General features: G+C 37.8%; 1 protein-coding gene across 2 annotated transcripts in view; it reads left to right on the plus strand.

Moving 5' to 3' along the window:
- BUB1B (BUB1 mitotic checkpoint serine/threonine kinase B) overlaps positions 1–16,861 on the plus strand; it is a 46,837-nt gene extending 29,976 nt beyond the window's left edge. Inside the window, exons 12-23 of one of the 2 annotated variants that reach the window (XM_025998456.2) lie at positions 1,046–1,095; positions 2,213–2,273; positions 2,394–2,499; positions 4,154–4,428; positions 6,243–6,376; positions 6,660–6,803; positions 7,391–7,488; positions 9,598–9,747; positions 10,935–11,077; positions 13,290–13,461; positions 14,353–14,459; positions 16,301–16,861. In XM_025998456.2, coding sequence (XP_025854241.1) covers positions 1,046–1,095; positions 2,213–2,273; positions 2,394–2,499; positions 4,154–4,428; positions 6,243–6,376; positions 6,660–6,803; positions 7,391–7,488; positions 9,598–9,747; positions 10,935–11,077; positions 13,290–13,461; positions 14,353–14,459; positions 16,301–16,532 — 1,672 coding nt within the window. In that variant the 3' untranslated portion in view covers positions 16,533–16,861. The remainder of the gene's footprint in view (positions 1–1,045; positions 1,096–2,212; positions 2,274–2,393; positions 2,500–4,153; positions 4,429–6,242; positions 6,377–6,659; positions 6,804–7,390; positions 7,489–9,597; positions 9,748–10,934; positions 11,078–13,289; positions 13,462–14,352; positions 14,460–16,300) is intronic. The other variant, XM_072738241.1, reaches the window with a different exon arrangement.
- The last annotated feature ends 6,959 nt before the right edge of the window (positions 16,862–23,820 follow it).

Here is a 23,820-nt window from a genome sequence, read left to right on the forward strand (position 1 = left end):
CTTAACTGACTGAGCCACCCAGGCATCCTTCAAACATAATTTTTTATTATTTATTTTTATTTTTATTTTTTTTAAAGATTTCATTTATTTATTCATGAGAAACACAGAGAGAGAGAGAGAGGCAGAGACACAGGCAGAGGGAGAAAGAAGCAGGCTCCATGCAGGGAACCCGATGTGGGACTCAATCCCAGGACTTCAGGATCATGTCCTAGGCGGAAGGCAGGCGCCAAACCACTGAGCCACCCAGGGATCCCAAATATAATTTTTTAAAGAGAAAATCACCCATGTCTACAACCAAGAGATTATTGCTATTAACATAAGTATATCCTTATGTGTTCTATTTTTTGTCTTATTTGATAAAAATGAGAGTTTACCATCTTGTAATCTGCTTATACTGTTAATATTATAACATCTATTATCAAGTATACTTCTATAACAATTTTAATGACTGAAATTCTATTTTCTTAAAGAATTTGGATCAACAGTACTAGAATATTTTCTCTTTCTTTTTTTTTTTTTTTTTTTGGTTAAAGATTTTATTTATTTATTTACTTACTTGCTTATTTATGAGATAGCAAGAGGGAGCACAAGCAGTGGGGAGAGGGAGAAACAGGCTCTAGATTCAGGGCTTGTTCCCAGGACCCTGAGATCATGACCTGAGCCAAAGGCAGACACTTAACCAACTGAGCTACTCAGGCACCCCTGTACTAGATAGAGTATTTTCTTCTTCTTCTTCTTTTATTTTTTTTTTAAAGATTTTACTTATTTATTCATGAGAGACACAGAGAGAGAGAGGCAGAGACACAGGCAGAGGGAGAAGCAGGCTCCATGCAGGCAGCCCAATGCGGGACTCGATCCCAGGACTCCAGGATCATGCCCTGGGCCGAAGGCAGGGGCGCCAAACCGCTGAGCCACCCAGGCATCCCTGAGTATTTTCTTTATCTTAGAGTGAAGATTATATTTAATGTAAAAACATCTTGGACTTTTAAGAAATAATTCTTTTTGTGGGTACTTAGGACATATTTTAAAATAACTTTCTTTCTAGGGAGACTTCACTTGCAGAAAACATTTGGCAAGAACAACCTCATTCTAAAGGTGAGCTGTATTTGGCAATGTCATGAAAAACTTACCAAACAAACACATTATATAATATGTGGTAAATACTTTTCTTAATTAATGTAAAGGTAGTTACAAGAAGACAAAGGAGAACTAAGATAATACTGTGTCTTTGAATCATGGAATTCAGTTATAAGCATATGATTTGAGATAGAGACATTTAAAAGAGTGTTTTTGGTTTTTGTAAGATTTCTCAGTGCTTTAAAATGTTTAATTTAAATGAAAATTTAAATTTATATTAACTAGCAAATATTATCTTCCACCTTAGTGGTATATACCGAGCTAAACCTATTACTAGTACCCAGTAACTAAAAAAATGTTTTTTTGGAAAAAAATGTTTAAAACTAAAGCTATGTATACTCACATTTATTCTCTCTTCACTTAAAAATATGTTAAAAGTGCTAAAAACATGAATATCTACCTATTAATAGTTTAAAATAAATTAAATAGAATCTGATTAAACCTCTAACTCTAACCACCATTTATAGAAAGTACAAAGCCTGGAGGAACAAGTTAAACAACACAGGAGGATGTAATTGGCAAAAATTCCAGCATTATGGGGCAAACAACCCAGTTTCTTCAATAGAAAACTAAAACAACAAACCCTATAGAATCTAAATGGTTTAGGAGGTATTTCAACCAGTCACAGTATATGAATCTGTATTCCCAATTCAAACTTGCTAAATAATTTTGGTAAAAGGTGAATCTTGTAATTGATATATGATATTCAGAAATTATTAATCCTATAGGTATGGTTATGTTTTGAAGATTATGCTTTTTTGAAAGATCCTCTCTCTTTTATAAATACATACTGAAATATTTACAAATGAAATGATGTGTCTTAGATTTGCTTTAAAATAATTTGAAGTTGGGTTGGGTTTGAAAGTAGTGATAGTGGTGGGGAATAAAGATGAAACACAATCATCATGTTTAGATAACTGATATTAAATGATCTCTACTTTTATATCTTTGAAATTGTTCATTATAAAAAACCGGTTACCTTTCTGCTTCCAAACAGTACAAAATACTAAATGATGATATCTTAAAGAATAGGCATTTACTCTTAAAAGCATAAATCCGTTCTCTTTTTTTATAGGTCCCAGTATGCCTTTCTACATTTTTGATGAGTTTCTTTTTTCAGAAAAAGAAAATACCAGGTTTGAAGTTTTGTTTTGATACAAAAGTCTTCTATTACTGTAAATGAGGATGCATTAAGGGTTACTATTATCTATGTGAACAGAAAAATAAATTGTTAAATGGGATATGTTTTTTTGCAGTCCTCCTGCAGCTCCCCCACAGGTCTTAGCCCAACGAAGACCCTTTGCAATTCTCAAAACTTCAGAAAGCATCAACTCCAATGAGGATGTATCTCCAGATGTTTGTGTAAGAAACAGTATTCCTAAGTTAATATAAGCAGACTGGTGAATTGTTTCATTCAATTCTCACAAAGTTAGGGTTAAACTAAAATCACTAGCTTAAAAATTTAAACACTTGAAAAGATGCTTAATGTTATTAGTCAGAGCATGGAAAGATACTACATCACGTACACTGTGATAGCTATAATCAAAGAAAATAACAAGTGTTGATGAGAATGTAGAGAAATGAGGACCCTCATACAATGCTGGTAGGAATATAAAATTGTGCAGCCACTTTGGAAAACAGCTTGGTAGTTCCTCAAAATGTTCAACATTGAGTTACCATTTATCTCTGACCTAGCAATTATCTCCAAGGTATATATCCAAGATAATTAAAAACATGTTTAAATTTAAAAAATTATACATGAATGTTCATAGCAACATTATTTATAATAGCTAAAATATACTAGCAAATATGCTATAATTTCACTTGTTATAAAACCTTATTTATTTATATATTTATGTATTTACTTATTAAGTAGGCTCCATACCCAACATGGAGCTTGAACTCAAGACCCCAAGACCAAGAGTCATGTGCTCCACCAACTGAGCCAGCCAGATGGCTCTAAAACCCTTTTTAAGTGTATGCACTTAAGTGTGTGCATATAACCTACCAGGTAATATGTGTATGGTAACAACAGTTGCCTCTGGGGAGTAGTAATTGGAGTAGAGATGGGGGTCAAGTATGTGTGGGAGACTTTTTCACAAATAGCCTTTTCAACTAGTTGACTTTTTAAACCATGTACATGTATTGCTTTGAATGACAAAGGGGGCCACCTGGGTGGCTTATTTGGTTAAGCATCTGACTGACTCTTAGTTTCAGCTGAGGTCATGATCTCAGGGTCCTGGGGTCCAGCCCTGTGTCAGGCTACACACCCATTGGGGAGTCTGCTTGAGATTTTCCCTCTCCCTCTGCACTTCCCCTGCTCGCACACTCCCTCCCTCACTCACTCTAAATCAATCAATCAATCAATCTTTGAAAGGCAAAGGAATATTTTAAATATTTTCCTTTTTTTTAACTTTATACTTTGTATTCCATATTTTCTACTGTGACCATGAATTATCTTTAAGAAATAAAATAAAAATTCAACATGTGGCATAGAAGAAGACTTAAAAGCTAGGAGGATAGCAGATTATCAGACCATTTTTCTAGGCTAAAGCCAGAAGAAAAATAGTATTATTCCTCTAACTCTTAGATGAAATTGGATGGGGGAAAAAACATTGTCCAATATTTTTCCTTTGTGTGGAGAATCCTCACAGTGTTTTGTTTTTTTATAACATACAGTCTGCTGTTTTCTTGATACAAAACCTTTTTCCGGGACACCTGGGTGGCTCAGTGGTTGGGCGTCTGCCTTCCACCCAGAGCGTGATCCGCAGTCCTGGGATCTCTCTGTGTTTCTCATGAATAAATAAATAAAAGCTAAAAAAACTTTTCCCCAGATTTTACCATGTGCTTTTTTATTTTTATATTATCTTTTCTAGAGATTTCTAGATTTCTAGAGATTCTAATACCCTATGTTGAAAATCACTTATCTGATGTCTGTCTCTCTAAGTAAAAAAGATAGTCCCTCCATGTGCTCACTGAAATATTTCAGCTAAACTTTATGGGGTTTTTATTTCAGGATGAATTTACAGGAATTGAGCCCTTGAGTGAGGATGCTATTATCACAGGTTTCAGGAATGTAACTATATGTCCTAACCCAGAAGACACCTGTGACTTCGCTAGAGCAGCTCGTTTTGTATCCACTCCTTTTCATGAGATAATGTCCTTGAAGGATCTCCCTTCTGATCCTGAGAGACTGCTGCAGGGGGAGGATCTAGATGTGAAGATCTCTGAGGACCAGCAGACTGCTTATGGCACCATCTACAATCCAGCTCTCAGCATCAAGAAACTCAGGTGATTGATTATAGGTTGCATATACCAGATTGAGTGATCTCGTATTCTGTGCGTGCTTGTCAGTTAGAGTGATCATTTATCAAGCTCTCACTAACTGCCAGATACTGTGTTAAGTGCTTTACATGACAGTAGGACTCCCCCTGATAAAGTGGTGGTGGGCTTTGGTAATTGATTTGAATATGAGGGTTAGAATAAGTAAATTTTGATGGTTCTGAGACTGAAAGCCCCAGGAGGATTCTGATGTCTTTGAGAAAACTTGGCAAAGTATACCTACCGAATGAAGAGACAGGAAGCATTTTGTTTTTCCTTTAATATTAAGTTCTAAATAATGGGAGAATAGCTTGACACTAACTTTAGATAGGCAACTGGAAATGTACTTTTTAAAAAGTATCTTCTAGGGGCACCTGGGTGGCTCAGTTGGTTAAGCGTCGGACTCTTGATTGCGACTCAGGTCATGATCTCAGGGTTGTGAGATTAAGCCCTGCGTTGGGCTCTGTGCTTAGTGTAGAGTCCACCTGAGATTCTCTCTCTCCCTTTGCCCCTCTCCCTGTTCTTGCTGTCTCTCTCTCTCTCTCTCTCTCTCTCAAATAAATAAATAAGTAAGTAAGTAAGTAAGTAAATAAATAATTTTTTTTAAAAAAAGTATCTTTTAATGGAGAGGTGGAAATGAATAAAGAATGGTATGAAGGGGGATGCCTGGGTGGCTCAGTGGTTGAGCGTCTGCCTTTGGCTCAGGTTGTGATCCTAGTCTGGGGATCAAGTCCCACATTGGGCTCCCCACAGGGAGCCTGCTTCTCCCTCTGCCTGCGTCTCTCTGTGTGTCTCTCATGAATTTTAAAAAAAAAAAAAAAATGAAAAAAAATGAAAAAAAAATGGTATGGAGGAATGGCATAGAGAGTCAAAGACTAAGCCTTATGATCTATCTATCTATCTATATTTATTTATTTATTTATTTAAGACTTATTTATTCATGAGAGACACAGAGAGAGAGGCAGAGACACAGGCAGAGGGAGAAGCAGACTCCCTGCAGGGAGCCCAATGTGGAACTTGATCCCAAGACCCCGGGAACATGACCTGAGCCAAAGGCAGACGCTTAACCACTGAGCTACCCAGGTGCCCTGATCTATCTATATTTAAAAGTTAGCTATTTTAAACAAACAGTTTTGGTTTTAGTAATATTCTTTAATTTGCCAATTTGTGCTTTTAAAACTACATTTTCAAATTGTTGTCCAAAAAACTTTCTTTCACATTTGCTAGCATGTATTCACCTTGAGTGATTTGGGTTTCCCTTTTTTTTTTTTGAAAAAAATTTGTTTTTAAGATTGTATTCATCCATTTGACAGAGCAAGAGAGCACAAGCAGGGGGAGCGGCAGGGAGAGGGAGAAGCAGACTCCCCGCTGGGCAGGGAGCCTGATGCAGGGTTTGGTCCCTGAACCCCTGGATCATGACCTGAGCAGAAGGCAGATGCTTAACCAACTGAGCCATCCAGGCGTCCCAACCTTTTCTTAATAAAAAAAAGTCTATAGAAGAGATAAACAAGAAACAAGTATCTTAGTGTTTCTCAGTAGTTTAGAATAGACGTAGATTAGGCATTTGCTGTAGATTAGATAAATAAAGCATAATTTAGAAAATCTAATGCTGAGCATTGCTTATCAACCAGGGTAGATAAAGTCATCTAAATTCTGATTATGAATCTGTATTTCAGGAAAATAATGGACTTTGAAAATTAGACTAATAAATATTAAATAAAATAACAAAGGTAAGGTCATATCTATTCTCCCTATGAGGACTGACTCATTTGTGGTTCTTTCAGCCCAATTATTGAAGACAGCCGTGAAGCCACACACTCCTCAGGGTTCTCTGGGTCTTCTGCCTCAGTTACAAGTTCCTCCTCCATCAAATGTCTTCAAATTCCTGAAAAACTGGAGCTTACTAATGAAACTTCAGGTAACTTCCTGCATACCACTTGTAAGCAAACCTCTACCATGTCTAGTGAACACTTACTTATCTCAGCAAACTGAGCTAGATGTTTTTCTCTGTAGAAAAGTTGCCATAAATTGTGAAATTTCTAGAATGAATCAGTATTAAGCGAACACATAAAGACCTGAGTTAGATGAGTGGTGTTAGGTTAGCTCTATTGATTGTGCAAATACTGTGTTTTATCCTCTCCTTTTTATATATTAGGGTTTGTGGGTAATGGGTTTTGTTTTTCGACCTTTTCCCCCCCCAGCAGACAACCCTACTCAGTCACCTTGGTGTCCACAGTATCGCAGACAACTACTAAACTCTCTCTTGGAGCTGAGGGCCTCTGCAGAGTTTTTTATAGAAGATAAACCAATGCCTAATTTGGAAATAGAAAAGGAAATTGAATTGAGTAAGTATCAATTGAACACACGGTGTTTTTTTATAGGACAGTATACAAGTTAAGTGATTATTTGTACTTGAGCTTAATTCTTGAGCACAGTAAATATTTTTAGATTATAAGAAACAGCATTATAGGGTCACCTGGCTGGCTCAGTCAGTAGAGCATGTGACTCTTGATCTCAGGGTTGTAAGTTTGAGCCGCACATTAGGAGTAGAGTTTACTTAATTAAAATAAAAAACAAACTCAGTATAAAAAAAAGGAAGAAAAGTATATTCTCAGTATAAGAAAAGGAAGAAAGAAACAGCATTATAAAAAAAAAAAAGAAAGAAACAGCATTATAGAGATTGACACAGTAAGTTCATGTCCCAGTAACAATATGGATTCTGTCTTCCCCTCTTTAACTTTTAACAAATGATTTTGAAAAGTATTGTAACTGGCTGCTGATTGGCAAACATAAAGTACTATTAGCCCTTAAACCAGGAAGTAAAAGCTAAGGAGCTATACATACTCAGTGATTTTTATTTTATTTATTTATTTTTATTTATTTATTTTTTCATACTCAGTGATTTTTAAATGGAATCAAACCTTCTTAACAGGTAATGAAGATTATTGCATTAAACAATACCTAATATGTGAAGATTACAAGTTATTCTGGGTGACACCAAGAAACTCTGCAGAGTTAACCATAATAAAGGTGGGACTGATTCTTTGTCATTTCAATTACCTTGTAAAAAAAAATAATGTGGGTTGAAGCCGTAACTGTGGCCCGTGGTACCGCCAAATCCTATGAATAGTCCATAAGTTTCCTGATGGAAAAGTTGGTAAGACCTCAAAAAATCACTCAGCATATGTGTCAGGATCAGATATCAAAAATGAGAGGCAACTGTGTAAATCTCCTCTTTTTTCCAAACTAAATATTCTATCCATTCAGTCTTTTTTGAGGAAATATCCTGAAATTTTCTGGCCTACTCCAATCTGGACAAATTATATTCTGGGCTTGACATTGACACACACACACACAGTATGACTTTGACATTAACATTCACCATTATCCTAGAGAATCACATTACCTCTTTTTTATATTGGATGCCCTGTAATATTGGCTCCCATTTTTATTTCTTTTTCTTTTTTTTTTTTTTTTTTTAAAGATTTTATTTATGTACTCATAAGAGACAAGAGAGGCAGAGACACAGGCAGAGGGAGAAGCAGGCTCCATGCCCAAAGCCCGACGCGGGACTCGAGCCCAGGATGAGGCCCTGGGCTGAAGGTGGCACTAAACACCTGAGCCACCCAGGCTGCCCCATTTTTATTTTATTTTTTTTTTTGGTTTAAGCCTCCTGAGAAAGCATGCATGGAACATAAATTTGAAAACTTTCATGTCAGAAAATTTTTTATCCCTCATCTTTACTTGATTGGTAGTTTGGCTGGAATCTAGAATTCTAGATTCAAAAACTTTTCTTCCTTAGAATTTTTTTTTTTTTAAGATTTTATTTATTTATTCACAAGAGACACACAGAGAGAGGCAGAGGGAGAAGCAGGCTCCATGCAGGGAGCCCAATGTGGGACTCTCCTGGGTCTCCAGGATCACGCCCTGGGCCTAAGGCGGTGCTAAACCGCTGAGCCATCTGGGCTGCCCTCAGAATTTTCTTCTTTATGACATTCTGCTCTTCATTTCAAAGATGAAATGTTCTTTATTTCTCTGAGTATATTTATGATGTTTTAAATATTTTTCTCCTGGGATCCCTGGGTGGCGCAGCGGTTTGGCGCCTGCCTTTGGCCCAGGGCGCGATCCTGGAGACCCAGGATCGAATCCCACATCTGGCTCCCGGTGCATGGAGCCTGCTTCTCCCTCTGCCTATGACTCTGCCTCTCTCTCTGTCTCTCTCTGTGACTATCATAAATAAATAAAAAAATTAAAAAAAAAATAAATAAATAAATAAATATTTTTCTCCTTGCATATCTGTTTCCTTTTGTCTGTTTTGAACTGTTTTCTTAAAGTCTTTGACACTCTATTCATATTTAAGTGTGGGACTCTGAAAGCAAATTGAAAGCTCTGTGTATATAGGACCTTGACAGCTGTTGGGCCTCACTGTAAGAAGATCTTGCTTGGCCATTCAATAAAATGCTTCAATCCTTGAGGTCTTTTTCTTTGACCTAATCAGATCCTTCAGAGAAAACTTCTAATATCCTGCTTGGAGCTTGTAATCCTGGCTACTAGCTTCTGAAAGCTGAATGGGAAAATTAGTCTGGAGAGTGTATGGGCTGACAGGTACATCTTAGCATTTAATTCCCCCTGCCCTCTTAACAGTGTCTAGTGACCTCTAGCCCAGAGCTCTCCTGTGTTACGCTCTCTAGGGGTAAACTTTTGGTCTTCTAGAATGCAGGAGAGGCAGTTATTAGGCTGGGCTTTAGGAGTAGCAGGGGAATGTGTGTTTAACTTCCTCATTAATAGAGTTCAACCACACCTGTGTTCGCTCCATCTCTACCCTTACTTCTCTAGGTATTTGGTGCCATCAGTTTTATACTGTGGGGAGATGATCCTGTAGCATAAATTTGGTTGCTCTCAGCTTTCTCCACTGCTAGAATCAGCTTTCCTCGAGTCTAAGAGGATTGTTAACTCTTACTGTCCTCTTTTCAGCTTCTGGAATTTGTTGCTGCTGTGTTTTTTATTAGAAAATTATGACTTTTAAAACATTCCTTTACTATTTCTGTTGCGGTATCACAAAGGCTAGAGGGAATGTTTTTAATCTACCAACCATAACCAGAGATTCTAATAGCTCTTATTTTTTAAAATTTCTTACAGGTATCATCTGAACCTGTCCCATGGGACTTTTATGTCAACTTCAAGTTAAAAGAACGTTTAAAGGAGGAATATGATCATTTGTGCAGCTGTTACCAATACCAAGATGGCTGTATTGTTTGGCACCAATATATAAACTGCTTCACACTTCAGGTTTGAATAATATGAAGGCATATCATTTAAAGTCCTTAAGTAGAGATTTGTGCTCCATTTAGCAAAGGAAGTTAGTGCAAAATTCCTGTTAATCTTCTAGAAATAGACCAATTAAATTATAAACTAAAAGCATTGATCATTTTCCTTTCCCAAGTTGTTTTGATCAAAAACTTTTAACTTATTATGTCAATTGTCTTTATCTTTTTTTTAAAAGATTTATTTATTTACATAATCTCTACACATGATATGGGGCTCAAACTCATGACCCTGAGACCAAGAGTCACACACTCTACTGACTGAGCCAGCTGGGCATCCCTATTATGTCAATTTCAAACATAGACAAAAACCAGAATTATCCAATGACCTGCTCATTTAACTATGATCATTATCAGCTCATGGCCACTCTTATTTTAAATTCCTGGTGTGATAATTCCAATATTCTTTCTATGTTTGGTTTTGATACTTGATCTGTGTCTTCCAAATTATGTTTTTTGCCTTTTAGTGTGTCATATAATTTTTCTTTACTTTTTTATTTTTTTAAGATTTGTCTATTTCAGAGAGAGCACACCAAGGAGAGAGAGGAACAGAGGGGGAGGAAGTAGAACAGACTCCATGCTGAGCAGAGTCCAACTCAGGGCTTGATCCTAAGACCCTGAGATCATGACCCCAGCCAAAGCCAAGAGTTGGTCGCTCAACTGACTGAGCTACCCAGGAACCCCTGGAATGTTCTTAAGAAAGTTTTGTTGAGGGAGGTGGGTGGGGGGATGGGGTAACTGGGTGACAGGCACTAAGGAGGGCACTTGATGAGATGAGTGCTAGGTGTTACACTATATATTGGCAAATTGAATTTAAATATTTTTTTTTAGAAAAGGTTTGTTGCATATTTTGATGGTAATATAAAATCTCTAAAATGGTTGGAATGAGGGTATTTTGAAACTGCCATTTATAGAGCACCTATTATGGGCCTAGTTAATCCTTGAAGTTCTTCATCCATTATTTCATTAAATCCTTATAGTCTTATAGGAGAGCAGTGTTGTTAGAAATGGGACAAAGACCCAACCTATGAAAGAGCCCACATCCTGGTAAAGAACAACGAGGAGTACAAAGCAGCAGATGGCAAGGTACTGAGTGTAAGTACAGTCACCCCAACTTAAGAAATAGTGAATTTTCTGTCCTTTTGTTTCCAGGATCTTCTTCAACACGGTGAACTTATTACCCATGAAATAATAGTGTTGGTTATTTATAACCTTTTGACAATAGTGGAGAAATTACACAGAGCAGAAATAGTCCATGGTGACTTGAGTCCAAGAAGTCTGATTCTTAGAAACGGGTTGGTCCTTTTCATTCTCTTATAATTCTGTCAACTTTCTCTTAAAATATGAATAGTTTCCATTTCCTTTTGCCTCTTGTTAAATATCATATTGAGGAACACTGTATGTTAAAGTATTTGCTATATAAAAGTCAGTAATCAAGGGGAATAGTTTAAAAGAATTTTAAAAAATACGTTGAGGAAATAGAAAAAAAACTAAGCACTCTGAGTATTGTGATGATTCCTGGCAAGAAGAGATATAAAATATAAATATTTGGAGGAATGTGAAGTAGATTGTGTAGTCTTTCTTTGAGGGGGCTAGTGCAGATTTAGTGAGGTTGCTAGCAATATGGAGGCACTCCTCAGTTTAAAAACTGAAGTCAGGCCAAATTGAAGTAATTGCTGAGAGAAGTGGCTAACCCAGAGAGCAAATGCACACTATGCCAAGGAAAGTGGCTTAGTGTTCAAATTAAACTCAGTTTAGCTGTCAGATTCAAGGGGTGAACACAGGAGCAGGAAATGCATAGTTTTATGATGGCCACAAATGTTATATTTTGTGCTAAGGAAAAATGGGAGCAATTGTAAATTTTAAAGAAAATATATCATTCTGTGCTGTGTGTATGTGATGGGATTAGTCAAAACCTATATTTAAAATCATGGCATCTATCACTGATACTAATCAAGGATTTGAGGGAACTGAGGAAAGCAGAGACAAAAGGAAAACAAAAATAATTCATTCTTTTCTCTCACATAAAGTTATATGTTTGTTTTTTAAATTTTTTTATTATTTTTTTAATTTTTTAAAAGATTTATGTATTTATTTATTCATGATAGACACAGAGAGGGGGGGGGGGGCAGACCTAGGCAGAGGGAGAAGCAGGCTTCATGCAGGGAGCCTGACATGGGACTCGATCTTGGGTCTCCCAGATCACACCCTGGGCTGAAGTCGGCACCAAACTGCTGAGCCACCTGGGCTGTTCTTTGTTTTTTGTTTTTTGTTTTTTAATTTAAATTCAGTTAGTTAACATTGTATTATTGATTTCAGAGGTAGAGGTCAGTGATTCACTGATTTTTTTTTTTTTTTTTAAGATTTTATTTATTTATTCATGATAGACATAGAGAGAGAGAAGCAGAGACACAGGCAGAGGGAGAAGCAGGCTCCATGCACCGGGAGCCTGATGTGGGATTCGATCCCGGGTCTCCAGGATCGCGCCCTGGGCCAAAGGCAGGCGCCAAACCACTGCGCTACCCAGGGATCCCTGATTCACTGATCTTATATAATACCCAGTGCTCATTACATCACCTGCCCTCCATTATATGTCTCTTTGGAGAGTAGCTTTATCATATGGAATAGATAAACCCAAGGAAAATATAATTTTTTTTAAAATTTATTATAGTCACACACACAGAGAGAGAGAGAGAGGCAGAGACACAGGCAGAGTGAGAAGCAGGCTCCATGCACCGGGAGCCCGACGTGGGACTCCATCCCGGGTCTCCAGGATCGCGCCCTAGGCCAAAGGCAGGCGCCAAACCGCTGCGCCACCCAGGGATCCCGGAAAATATAATTAATAGTGAATTAGTATTACTAGGTTTTCTTTTGTTTGTTTTGGGGAGGTTAGTAAATAACAGTTGGAATTATAACTAAGAGTAAGAGAGAATATGGTGTTAGTTTAATAAAAACAGAATAGTGTACAGTATAGGTGGCAGCTTTCTCAAAAACAAGCGTATGTTGTTTCAGTTAAACTCTGAGAAAGAAAAAAAAAAAAACTCTGAGAAAGAGGAATCTGAATGACACTTGGAAAGCCTAATCTATAGTAGTGAACAGGAAAGGCTATGACTGTAAAAGCTTAAATTTCTTCCATAATTCTCATCAGTGTGTAAATCATTGCTACTGTATTAATGTGTCTAGGCTTAGACTCTACTTCCAGTACTTATTTTCTATAAAAAATATAATATGATAAATGTTCTGTGGTGGCTATACATAATGGTTTCGATTGTGTCACTAGACTAATCTCAACATTCCCCACTTAGGTGGACACTGCCACTGCTCTTACAGGTGCATTTTCATAGCTGACCACTGGAGGGAGCTGTTGGCATAGCTAAGACACACCTGCAGTCTTTTTTTTGTTGTTGTTTTTTCTTTCTTTCTTTCTTTCTTTTTTTTTAAAGAATGGCTCTGCAGCTTCTTTCATGGCCTATTTTTATTATCTCTTTCTCTTAAACCTGGGCTTAGAATCTACGATCTCTATGATTATAATAAGAACGATCAAGCTTTGAAGATAGTGGACTTTTCCTACAGTGTCGACCTTAGGGCGCAGCTAGATGTTTTTATCCTCAGCGGCTTTCGGACTGTACAAATCCTGGAAGGACAAAAGATCCTGGCCAACTGTTCTTCTCCCTACCAGGTAAGTGTAAAACCAGCATGAGCAAATATGGAGAGGGTTTCTTAATCTCTCTCTCTCTATGGATAAGCCTCGAAAGCTGGTATTTACTGATAATTGTCTCCCCTGGAATAGATGACCTAGTTTTCAAATATCACCAAGTCAAGCAAAATGTACTACCATTTTTCGTCACAACATTGAAGACTATACACATACACGTGCGGACACGTGGCTAACTCAGTAACCTAAGTGTCAGGGCCATTTCTATCACTAATCTGTGTGGTCTTTTATAAGTAATTTTCTGTAATCTTTGCAAAATAAGGATAACAATCTGCTCTGTGTATATCAGACTTGTGAGGATTAAATGAAATACTGTATATAAAAAATATTACAAGTGTAAAGTGCTTTATATGGTAGCATTATATACAAAATCCCTTCTGACTCATCTCTGGACATTTGGCATTTGCTGATTGAATATGTAGCATGAACTTGAACTAGCCATGTGGACCATGTAGATCACAGGTAGAGTCCATGTACATTCAGTAGGTCTACAAATTTGAATTTGACAGGTCAGATAGTTTTGTTCTTCAGGATAATTTTGTTCACATCTTTAGGTGATGTGAACCTAATCTTTTAGGTTCTTAAGGGTACTTCCGAGAGTTAGTTTTATTGATCACTTCTTTAGGGAGCTTCTCCTTTTACGTTCTTTTGTTCTTAAGGATACTTCTGAGAGTTAGTTCTATTGATCACTGCTTTAGGGAGCTTCTCCTTTTATGTAAGGGTAGGGAACAGTCTATTAAAATGTATGTTAAAATAAACTTAGATAATCTAATAACTTTCAACTTTCTACATAAATAAATTGCCATGATAGTAACAGAGGTTTATTTTAGCTGATGGTGCTTTTTGTGATTTCAGGTAGATCTGTTTGGTATAGCAGATTTAGCACATTTACTGTTGTTCAAGGAACATCTACAGGTCTTCTGGGATGGGTCCCTCTGGAGACTTAGCCAAAATCTTTCTGAGTAAGTATTGGTGATTCCAGGGTCTTTGCCTGTCCAAATAATTTTCTTTTTCTCTTGAGTGCCCTCTACTTGGGCAGCCTTAGTTTTCTTAGTCCAGATGCCATGATTCCATTGATTTCAATGGTTTTCATCAGAGCATCAATGGAGCAGCTAGTGCAGAACAAAGGAATTGCTAATTAAAAATAAGAATTAAACTACTCAGACTCCAGGACAACATTCTGTACCTAGATGTGTCATATTGACTGTAACTATAGTATGGAAGCCTCTCATCCTAGAAGTGTTAATAGGACCATTTGTACAAATAATTTTATAATCAATTGATAGTAGTCTTTTTTTTTTAATATTTTATTTATTTATTCATGAGAGAGAGAGAGGCAGAGACACAGGCAGAGGGAGAAGCAGGCTCCATGCAGGGAGCCTGACGTGGGACTCGATCCTGGGACTCGATGCCCTGGGCCAAAGGCAGGCGCTAAACCACGGAGCCACCCAGGGATCCTAATTGATAGTAGTCTTATACCTCTTTTTAATAGCTATTGTTATCAAAGTTAATAAGCATCTCTTGAAGAAAATTAAAATTTCAAAATTATATACTAATTTTAGGCTATTTATTTAATGAATGGATAGAACCAAAGCAGAGAACTGAATCTCCTTGGAGAAGTAAATGCTGTCTTAATAAGGCTGCTTGGTCTCAGAACCTTAGAATTCCCTCAAGCCTACTCATAAAACTTATTAAATATCCCATGTGCCACTTTAGCTTATCATAGCTAGAATAAGCTTACCACTCTATCACTTACCAGTATATTCTTTGGCTTGAAGAAAAAAAAACACTGTTGAGAATTTAACACCCTTTCTCTATTCCCCCTACTTCTAACAAATGAATTCTATTTTTTCTTTATTTAATTCAGAGTTTGGCCAGTCTTATTTTTCTCTAAAACATACTTTAAAAATAGGCTTTAGAAAAAAAAAAAAAAATAGGCTTTAGGGACGCCTGGGTGGCTCAGTGGTCAAGCATCTGCCTTCGGCTCAGGTCATGATTCCAGAGTCCCGGGATCAAGTTTCGCATCGGGCTCCCTGCATGGAACCTGCTTCTCCCTCTGCCTGTGTCTCTGCCTCTCTCTCTCTCTCTGTATCTCTCATGAATAGATAAATAAAATTTTTTTAAAAAATAAAAAATACGCTTGAAATATAATGTAAGACCTATAGGATAAATTCAGGTATCTCCAGGTGGTTATGGTCCTAGGTGGGTCTAACACAAACAGAAACAGGTAAGGTCACTGGGGTTCCCTAACAACCCTGCCTTAAACAATAATAGAAGCTTCTCTGGTTAAAAAAAAAATTTTTAAGTTAAACATTGTAGACTTAAGCAGTAGTTACTTCAGTCAAGCTTAGGATCCTTGGAGTATTGTGAAGATGATAAAATTCTGGACAGGAGGAAAATAACTGCACTCTAATGACCTAGACATTAGGAAAGTTAGAGGAGGGGAAGAAAATTCGCTTTTCTTCTTTTTGTAGAGCAGTGCTGCATCTTAGCACACAGCGGAAATTTATAGATTCAGATCAGAGATTGTCTCTTTCCATGCATTGTATTAATGGCTTTTCCCACTCCAGAGGTCTCTCTCTGTCTCTCTCTGTCTCTCTCTCTCTCTCTTTTTTTTTTTTTGTTGTTGTTGTTGTTGTTGTTATTGTTCTACCCTGGCTTTGAAAGCACTACTTGAATGAACTTTAACCTTAGAGTTCTAGGTATTACTTTAAATCATTTAGTGCATAAATGTATCCCCAATTTAAATACAGAATTCTTTTTTATGTTTAATTTTGATGGAAATGGTTTTATATATTTTTAGGCTAAAAGATGGTGAATTGTGGAATAAACTGTTTGTGCGGATTCTGAATGCCAGTGATGAGTCCACAGTGTCTGTTCTGAGGGAACTTGGAACAGCAATGAGTGGGGTGTTTGACACCACATTCCAAAATCACCTGAACAAAGCTTTATGGAAGGTAGGGAAGTTAATCAGTCCTGGGGCTTTGCTCTTCCAACAGGAAGGGCAAACAGATCTCTCACAGATTCCTACCTAAAACTGATGGTTGTATTGTGGAGCACTGGACCTCTGTATGCTATAATTTAATTCAGGACATGTTTAGATACAGTACCAATACATTTCTACTTTTTACTAAAGGAATATTTCTAGGTAACTGGCATTTTATACATAGCACTGTGTCTTTTCTTGGCCTTATCTAACTAACAAGAACTGTTTTATTCTCAGTGGACTCTATATGAATGGGTACCTTGTTGTCTTTTAATACATTTATCTCCACTTTTTCCTGTACATTTTTCTTTTGTAATTTTTGACATGTACCCTTATGATCATTATGTATTTTTAAGTAATAAAATAGTATTTGTTAAATTTGTGCTTCTAACATCTCATCTACTTTTTGTCAACTAAGATAATAAACGGCCTGATTTCACAGACAGGAGCTGTTTTACCGTGGAATTATATATTTAACTAGGCATCGAACTGCCATGATAGAATCATAACAAGTCAAAATAGCCAACCATTCCTCACCTTCCACTTAAGTGGCCTGGATTTAAAAGTAGATAAAATGATTTTTACAAGGCCAAATTTTCTTAAATTTCAAGTGGCAACATTGTTTTGATTCTATTTTAATGTTTTCGTCTTTTTATCCACCAAACCTTTTGGTCTATTTATATAATCTCGTGGTGCTGTGGCTACTAGGTCTCTTGATTAGGACTGTGGCTGTTAGGAAGAAAAAGGTTTTGAATGGAGTCTAGCAACTTTTCAGAAATGGAACAATCACCATTCTGTTACCTGCAGAATGACTTGGTGAGGTGAGCATTAATGAAGGAATGGAAGGAAATTTTGTTGATTGGAAGATTTGAAGAGCTAGAGGCCAGAATAAAAAGATAACTTGGAAGCATGTAATAATTGGGGAGAGGCTAGATCTAGATGAAGTATTGGACCCCCAAACAGAAGCATGAATTATACCTGGCTTTGGGCATAGGGAAGAAAACTGGAAGATGGAGGCTATGATGATCTATTTCATATCTAAATATCAGAATTCTCAACTGTGCCTGCCTCCTTGCTGGTGCCTAATTTTTTTTTTTCTTTACTCTAGTTGTCACTGTTACTGCTCTAAGATTGCTGGAAAGCAGAAAGTTCTAAGTATACCTCAACTAAAAATATTTAAGCATATATAGTTAGTTGAAGCACTGAAATATAACTTGAATCTGAAAGATAATCAACTTAGGAATTTTTGTTCTTAACCAAAATAAAACTTTTCAAACATTTTCATGTTTGCTTCTCATAGAACTGATGATGTGAAATTATATATCTGTATCTTCTATGTAACTGAGCCCTTCTTCCTCTCTGCTCTCCTCATTTCTCAATCCTTCCTCTGTTTTAACACATAAAATCATTAGTCTTAGGATGGACAGTAAATTTAGATTCTTTCTTAACATAGGCTTAACTACCATTTAGTGACTTCTTCAAGAACCTTGGCAGCAAAGCTGAAAAACCAAAGCTTTGTCTCCGAAAGTCCTCTCTGAGGGAAGGGAAAAGTATCTGAGGAAGTTCCTTTATTAGAGAACTTGCAACTGTTTTGCCACCTCTCCCTCCGTTTCCCCATCCCCTCCAACCCTGGCTCCTCTTTGTAGAGGGAAGAGAACAGTTAGGACCTCTGATGTCTTCGTTCTCTCTTTGCCTGGGCATAAAACCATAAAGTGGGCACGTTCCCATTTCCCTTGTATTTTATACTCGTTTGTCTTGGAAGAAGGAAGCCTCTGTTTTTTGGCAGAAGCTTCACATGGTTCTTATTTCTTGTTTCACTAAGACAAAAGTAGCATAACAATGGATCTAGTGGGGGAAACAGCTGAAAAGACAGGATTTCTATTTTTTGTTTGAAAAGACACCATAGAATATATAATGCCTTACCATTCACACAGTATGCATCCACTAAGCTTCTACCACTGTTAGAGCCCTCATCTTCCTGTGCTGGTTAACAAGAAACCTTCCACCCAATGCAAAGTGCTCTAACTGATGCCAAACCTGAATCTGGAAATAAAAAGGTTTTCCTGGGATCCCTGGGTGGCTCAGCGGTTGAGCGCCTGCCTTCAGCCCAGGGCATGATCCTGGAGACCTGGGATCAAGTCCCACATCAGGCTCCCTGCGTGAAGCCTGCTTCTCTCGCTCTGCCTGTGTCTCTGCCTCTCTCTCTCTCTCTCTGTGTCTCTCATGAATAAATAAATAAAATCTTTCAAAAAAAAAAAAAAAAGGTTTTCCTATAGCAGTAGGACTTTAGACTGTTAGTTGAGCCATTATCACAAGATAGATAAGAAAACCTTCCAAATTGTTAGCACAGGGCTCTTTGCAATGACTCTTGAGGTAGTTTAAGCTAAAGCCTTTAAGCAAGGATACCAAAGAAATGCTTCTTTTCTGTTGCATTGGAAAATAGGGAATTCTTCCTCCAACTGCACTTTTTCTAACATGCCAAAATTTGCTCCGTCTGGCTCCTAAAATTAAGACTTCCCTAGTGAGGAAGATGTTTGTTGAGTTTTTTTTTTTGTTTTGTCTTGTTTTTAGATTTGTATTTAAGAGAGAGAGAAAGCACAAGCAGGGGGGAATGGCAGAAGGAGAAGGAGAAGCAGGTTCCCCACTGAGCAAGGAGCCCAATGCAGAGCTTGATCCCAGGACCCTGAGACCATGACCTGAGCTGAAGGCAGATGCTCAACCAACTGAGCCAGCCAGTTGCCCCAGGAAGATGTATTTTAAAAAATTTTTTTAATATAGCAAACTTCAACTTTAATGAGGTCCTTGCTTCCACCAAAGACAGAAGAAGCTATAAAGGTGGCATTTCAAATCAGTTTGGGAAAAACTGATGTTGAAACAATGGGTTGGAGTTTGAACTCAGTCTTCAATGCCACCACTAGTGCATACCTTTGTGCAAATTAGAAAAATTCCTCCAGTGGATTCTGTACTTTCCTGTGCACTGTAGCCTTGCTGGATTTCAGCCCCCACTTAGCCTGTCAGCCTGGTTCCCTTGTGCAGTGGATCCGTTGCACAGCCATATGCAGTAGTCTTGCCTGTTTCGCTGCTTATCTGCAAAACCACTTTAGATAGATCAAAAATATTAATGTAAGAAAATGAAAATGTAAAATAGTAGGAACACCTGGGGAACACAGTCAGTTAAGCACCCGACTCTTGGTTTTGGCTCAGGTCATGATCTCAGGGTCGTGAGATAGAGCCTCCATTGAATATCAGACGCATGCAGTCAGCACAGAGTCTGCTTGAGATCGTGTCTCCCTCTCCCCTGCCCCTCCTGTTCGTTCTCTCTCTCTAAAATAAATACGTCTTTAATATACATATATAAAATACTAGATGACTTTGTAATCTTCTGTTGTGATGTAAGAAACCAAGATAGAGGCAAGAAGATTATAATTTATTACTATGGTAGATAAAACCCAAAATCTATTATGGCTACCTATCCCTCCCTCCAAAAGAAAAACTGAAACTAGGGAAAATTACTTGCAACATATATTTGCATCATCTTTCATTTGTGTCACCTCAGAGTCTCATAACTGATCTCTCTGCTTCCCCATCCACTTCTAGTTGTAACAGAACCCTTACTACAGCCTGTAAGATATTACTGCTCTGCCCCACCACTCCCTGACCTCTTCTCGGACTCTCGTTTTCCTCACTCACTCTTCCCTAGCCGGTCTACTTCCTTGCTGCTTCCTAACCACACCAACTGGTTTCTCTCTTCATGGCTTTTTCGCTTGCCATTTCTTCTGCCTGTATCTTCATATAGATTACTCCCTTACTTTCCTTCAGGTATTCTCCTAAATCTCCACCTTACCAGAGAGAGAGGTCTTCTTCCCTGGCCATTCTGTACACAACAGCATCCCCCGCCACACACACTGCTGTCACTCTTTACCCTGCTTTGTTTTTTCCAAAGCACCTGTCACATTGTGTGTGTGTAATTTTTTTTTTTTTTTCCTGTATCCCACTACTAGAATTTAGCTTCCTTAAGGACAGGAATTTACTTTGTTTCCTGTTTTAACCCCATGAGTAAAATATGACAAAGAACTATTTAACCCTAAAGTACAAACTCTTTAAAAATTTTTGAAAACAATAGAAATAGACAAAGGACGTGAATAATCCACTAAAAACATTTTAATGGCCAATTTACCTGAGATGTTCACCCTTCATTCCTAATTAAATAAAATGTAAAATAAACCTGAAATTTTTATCATTCACATAGGAAATAGTTGAAAATTGTGTAACAGTGAGGGGAAGCAGGTACTCATATATTACTTATTAGCTGGAGTGCAAATTGTACATTATTAGAAGGTGATTTGGCAGTATTTATTAAACTTAAATATTCTCTCCAGCTGAGAAATTTTTCTAAGAATTTATCTTAAAGAAACATTGGCACAGGTACTCAAAAGCACCATTTGTATTGTCGTCTTCCCTGCTTCCAAGGCTCTTTAGTCCCAAAGGAAAGATCAGTATGACAGACCCCAGGAAAATGAGAGTCCTGGAATCAGTGCAGAGGTGCCATCGGACCATTTGTGTAGACTACAAGGGTGCTGTGACACTGGTGCTGAGAAAGCCCATAGAGATAGCAGAATGTACATTAGGCTTAAACTCCAGAAGTTTTTAGTTTAGGTTAAAAACAAAAAAGCTGAAGAGAAAACCTTTGGGGACAGCAATAGGAGTGGGGAGAGACAACAATGAAGGCGTTTACTTTTCAATTTGTGCATTTCTGGACCTTTTGAATTTCCTGACCATGTCCATGGATTACTTTTTTCTCTTTTTTGTCTCTTGTCTAAGAAATGATGGGCCAGATTTTATGATCTTTCCTTTATATTAAAAAATAAAAAGCCTAATAACTTAGTTTTAGTTTTAAAACAATAAAACTTGTTTTATTTTTTCCCAAATGGAAAATTTGGGAAGCTTTATCATCCAAATGATCAAAGCAATATTAATTTGGAATTAAAATGAGAGACTGAAGGGCACCTGGGTGGATCAGTTGGGTGAGTGGCGGTCTTCAGCTCAGGTCATGATCCCAGGGTCCTGGGATCAACCTCCGAATTGGGCTCCCTGCTCAGTGTGGAGCCTGCTTCTCCCTTTCCCTCTCTGTACCTCCCCCCTGCTCAGGCTTGCTCGCTCTCTCTATCTCTCTCTCCCTCCCTCCCTCCCTCCCTCCCTCCCTCCCTCCCTGTCTTTCTCATAAATCTTTTAAAAATATGAGAGAGGGCAAGACTGGGTGGCTCAGCGGTTTAGTGCCGGCTTCAGCCCAGGGCCTGATCCTGGAGACCCGGGATCTAGTCCCACATCGGGCTCCCTGCGTGGAGCCTGCTTCTCTCTCTCTCTCTCTCTCTCTCTCTCTCATAAATAAATAAATAAATAAATAAATAAATAAATAAATATAATTTTAAATCATTGAAGATAATATATCTAAACTATCTTTAGTATGCTGAAATATCTTATATATTCAAATGTTTTTGTAATTTTCTATTTGAAATATGCATTCCAAAATTACCATCTTCCTTATAATTTCCTATGTCTGTGAACAACAGATTGAATTACATAAAACTTGATTTTTTCCAAAACAAAATAAGCATTTCATGGCTTTTGTATAAAAACTTGAGTTAAAAAAAAAAAAAAAACTTGAGTTTTTACAAACTGACATTGTATGATTAAGAAAGGAACAGACAGACCATGATTAACTTAGGCTAAACTTCTACAAATCTTTTTTTTTTTTTTTTTTAAATCTTTATTTATTTATGATAGTCACAGAGAGAGAGAGAGAGGCAGAGACACAGGCAGAGGGAGAAGCAGGCTCCATGCAGGGAAGCCCGACGTGGGATTCGATCCCGGATCTCCAGGATCGCGCCCTGGGCCAAAGGCAGGCGCTAAACCGCTGCGCCACCCAGGGATCCCTAAACTTCTACAAATCTATACCATTTTTTCTATCAAAGCCTACCGCTACTGATAATCCTGCTTCTTAGAGGCTCCTTTGGCAGATTTCCAGCTGCCGAACAGTATTGTCCCATAAGTTCAAATTGGCCTCTCCATGGGAAAGGAGTGGTTGCTCAAACTGCTGGTTTTCAAATCCCTTGTGAACAAAGGATTATGTGTCTATTACTTTTATATACTTCCAGAGATTAACACATAGTTGTCAAAAATAAATCATGATTTAAAATGTTGGAAAATAGCAGCTACAAGTTCGAGAACTAGTTACACTGGATCCTTGGTGAGGGGAGATAAAATCTATCCTAGGCTCTAGATGTGCATGGAATCATAACCTCACTTTCTAGTGTGTCACTTTATGTATGTTTCTGTAACCTTCTATTGTAATTGACTGCTGACCTTACATTGTGAAACACTTCATTGTCCTCTTTACTCCTTTCAAAATTAAATATTATTTCCACAAGTGCAGTTGTTCCATTGGAATGTGTGCTTCACATCCATTTGCAAGCTATGTAAATCAGCATATGCTGATTAATCTTACTGGCCTGGTCATGTGATGTATTTTTATTTAATTGCTTCAGTCCTGCAATTAGCAAAAAAGAATGGCATTTCATAAAAACAAATACCCATTCAAATCTGCAAACAAAAAGATGAATATATACATTCATTTGTTTGCTTATGCATTTTTTCAAACAAAATCTAAATATCTGGTAATATTAGAATAAAGTGATAAAAACATTGAAAAGGGGACACATGAAGCTTCAGTTAGATTGGCTCATTCAAGGAAATGAGATCGCTAAGGATAAACGTGTGTGTGGTACAGTGAGTCAAGGAATACCAGCAAATCGAGGGGGTTAGACAAGCAGAAATAAGAGCGAGGCAGAGTAGATGAAAGTCAGCTAGGGTTGCTGGGAGATACCTTCCATGTCCACTGGACTCCATCACTGAACAGAGGGAAGCCACTCCCACTTGCTGAGGACCCCCCCAGACAGGCACCTCCAGGATCCTAGCATGTAGACCCGTGGTTGAGGTTCCATGGTATAGCCACTAGAGGCCGCCCCATAGCTCCTACTTGTACCATTTCCCTGCTGCAGTATTATTAGCTGCCTTGGACAGGCACGTGTACAGGCCTTACCTCTCTCACTCAGATGAGCTCTTTGGGACAAGATCTGTGTGGGGGGGTGTTTTATACCTTAGTTATAACTTGCACGTATAATATAACTGATATTATAGGGGGTCAATTGCACAGGCCCAGGGCCTGCTAGAACCTTCTCAATATTGAGGTGGCTCCCTGCCTGTGGTGCCAACTCAATACTAGTATGGTGGTTAGAAATGCTGCCTCTAGAGCTAGAACCCCTGGGCTTGAATCCTGG

This window comes from Vulpes vulpes, chromosome 15 (assembly GCF_048418805.1).
Source record: "Vulpes vulpes isolate BD-2025 chromosome 15, VulVul3, whole genome shotgun sequence".
NCBI lineage: Eukaryota > Metazoa > Chordata > Mammalia > Carnivora > Canidae > Vulpes > Vulpes vulpes.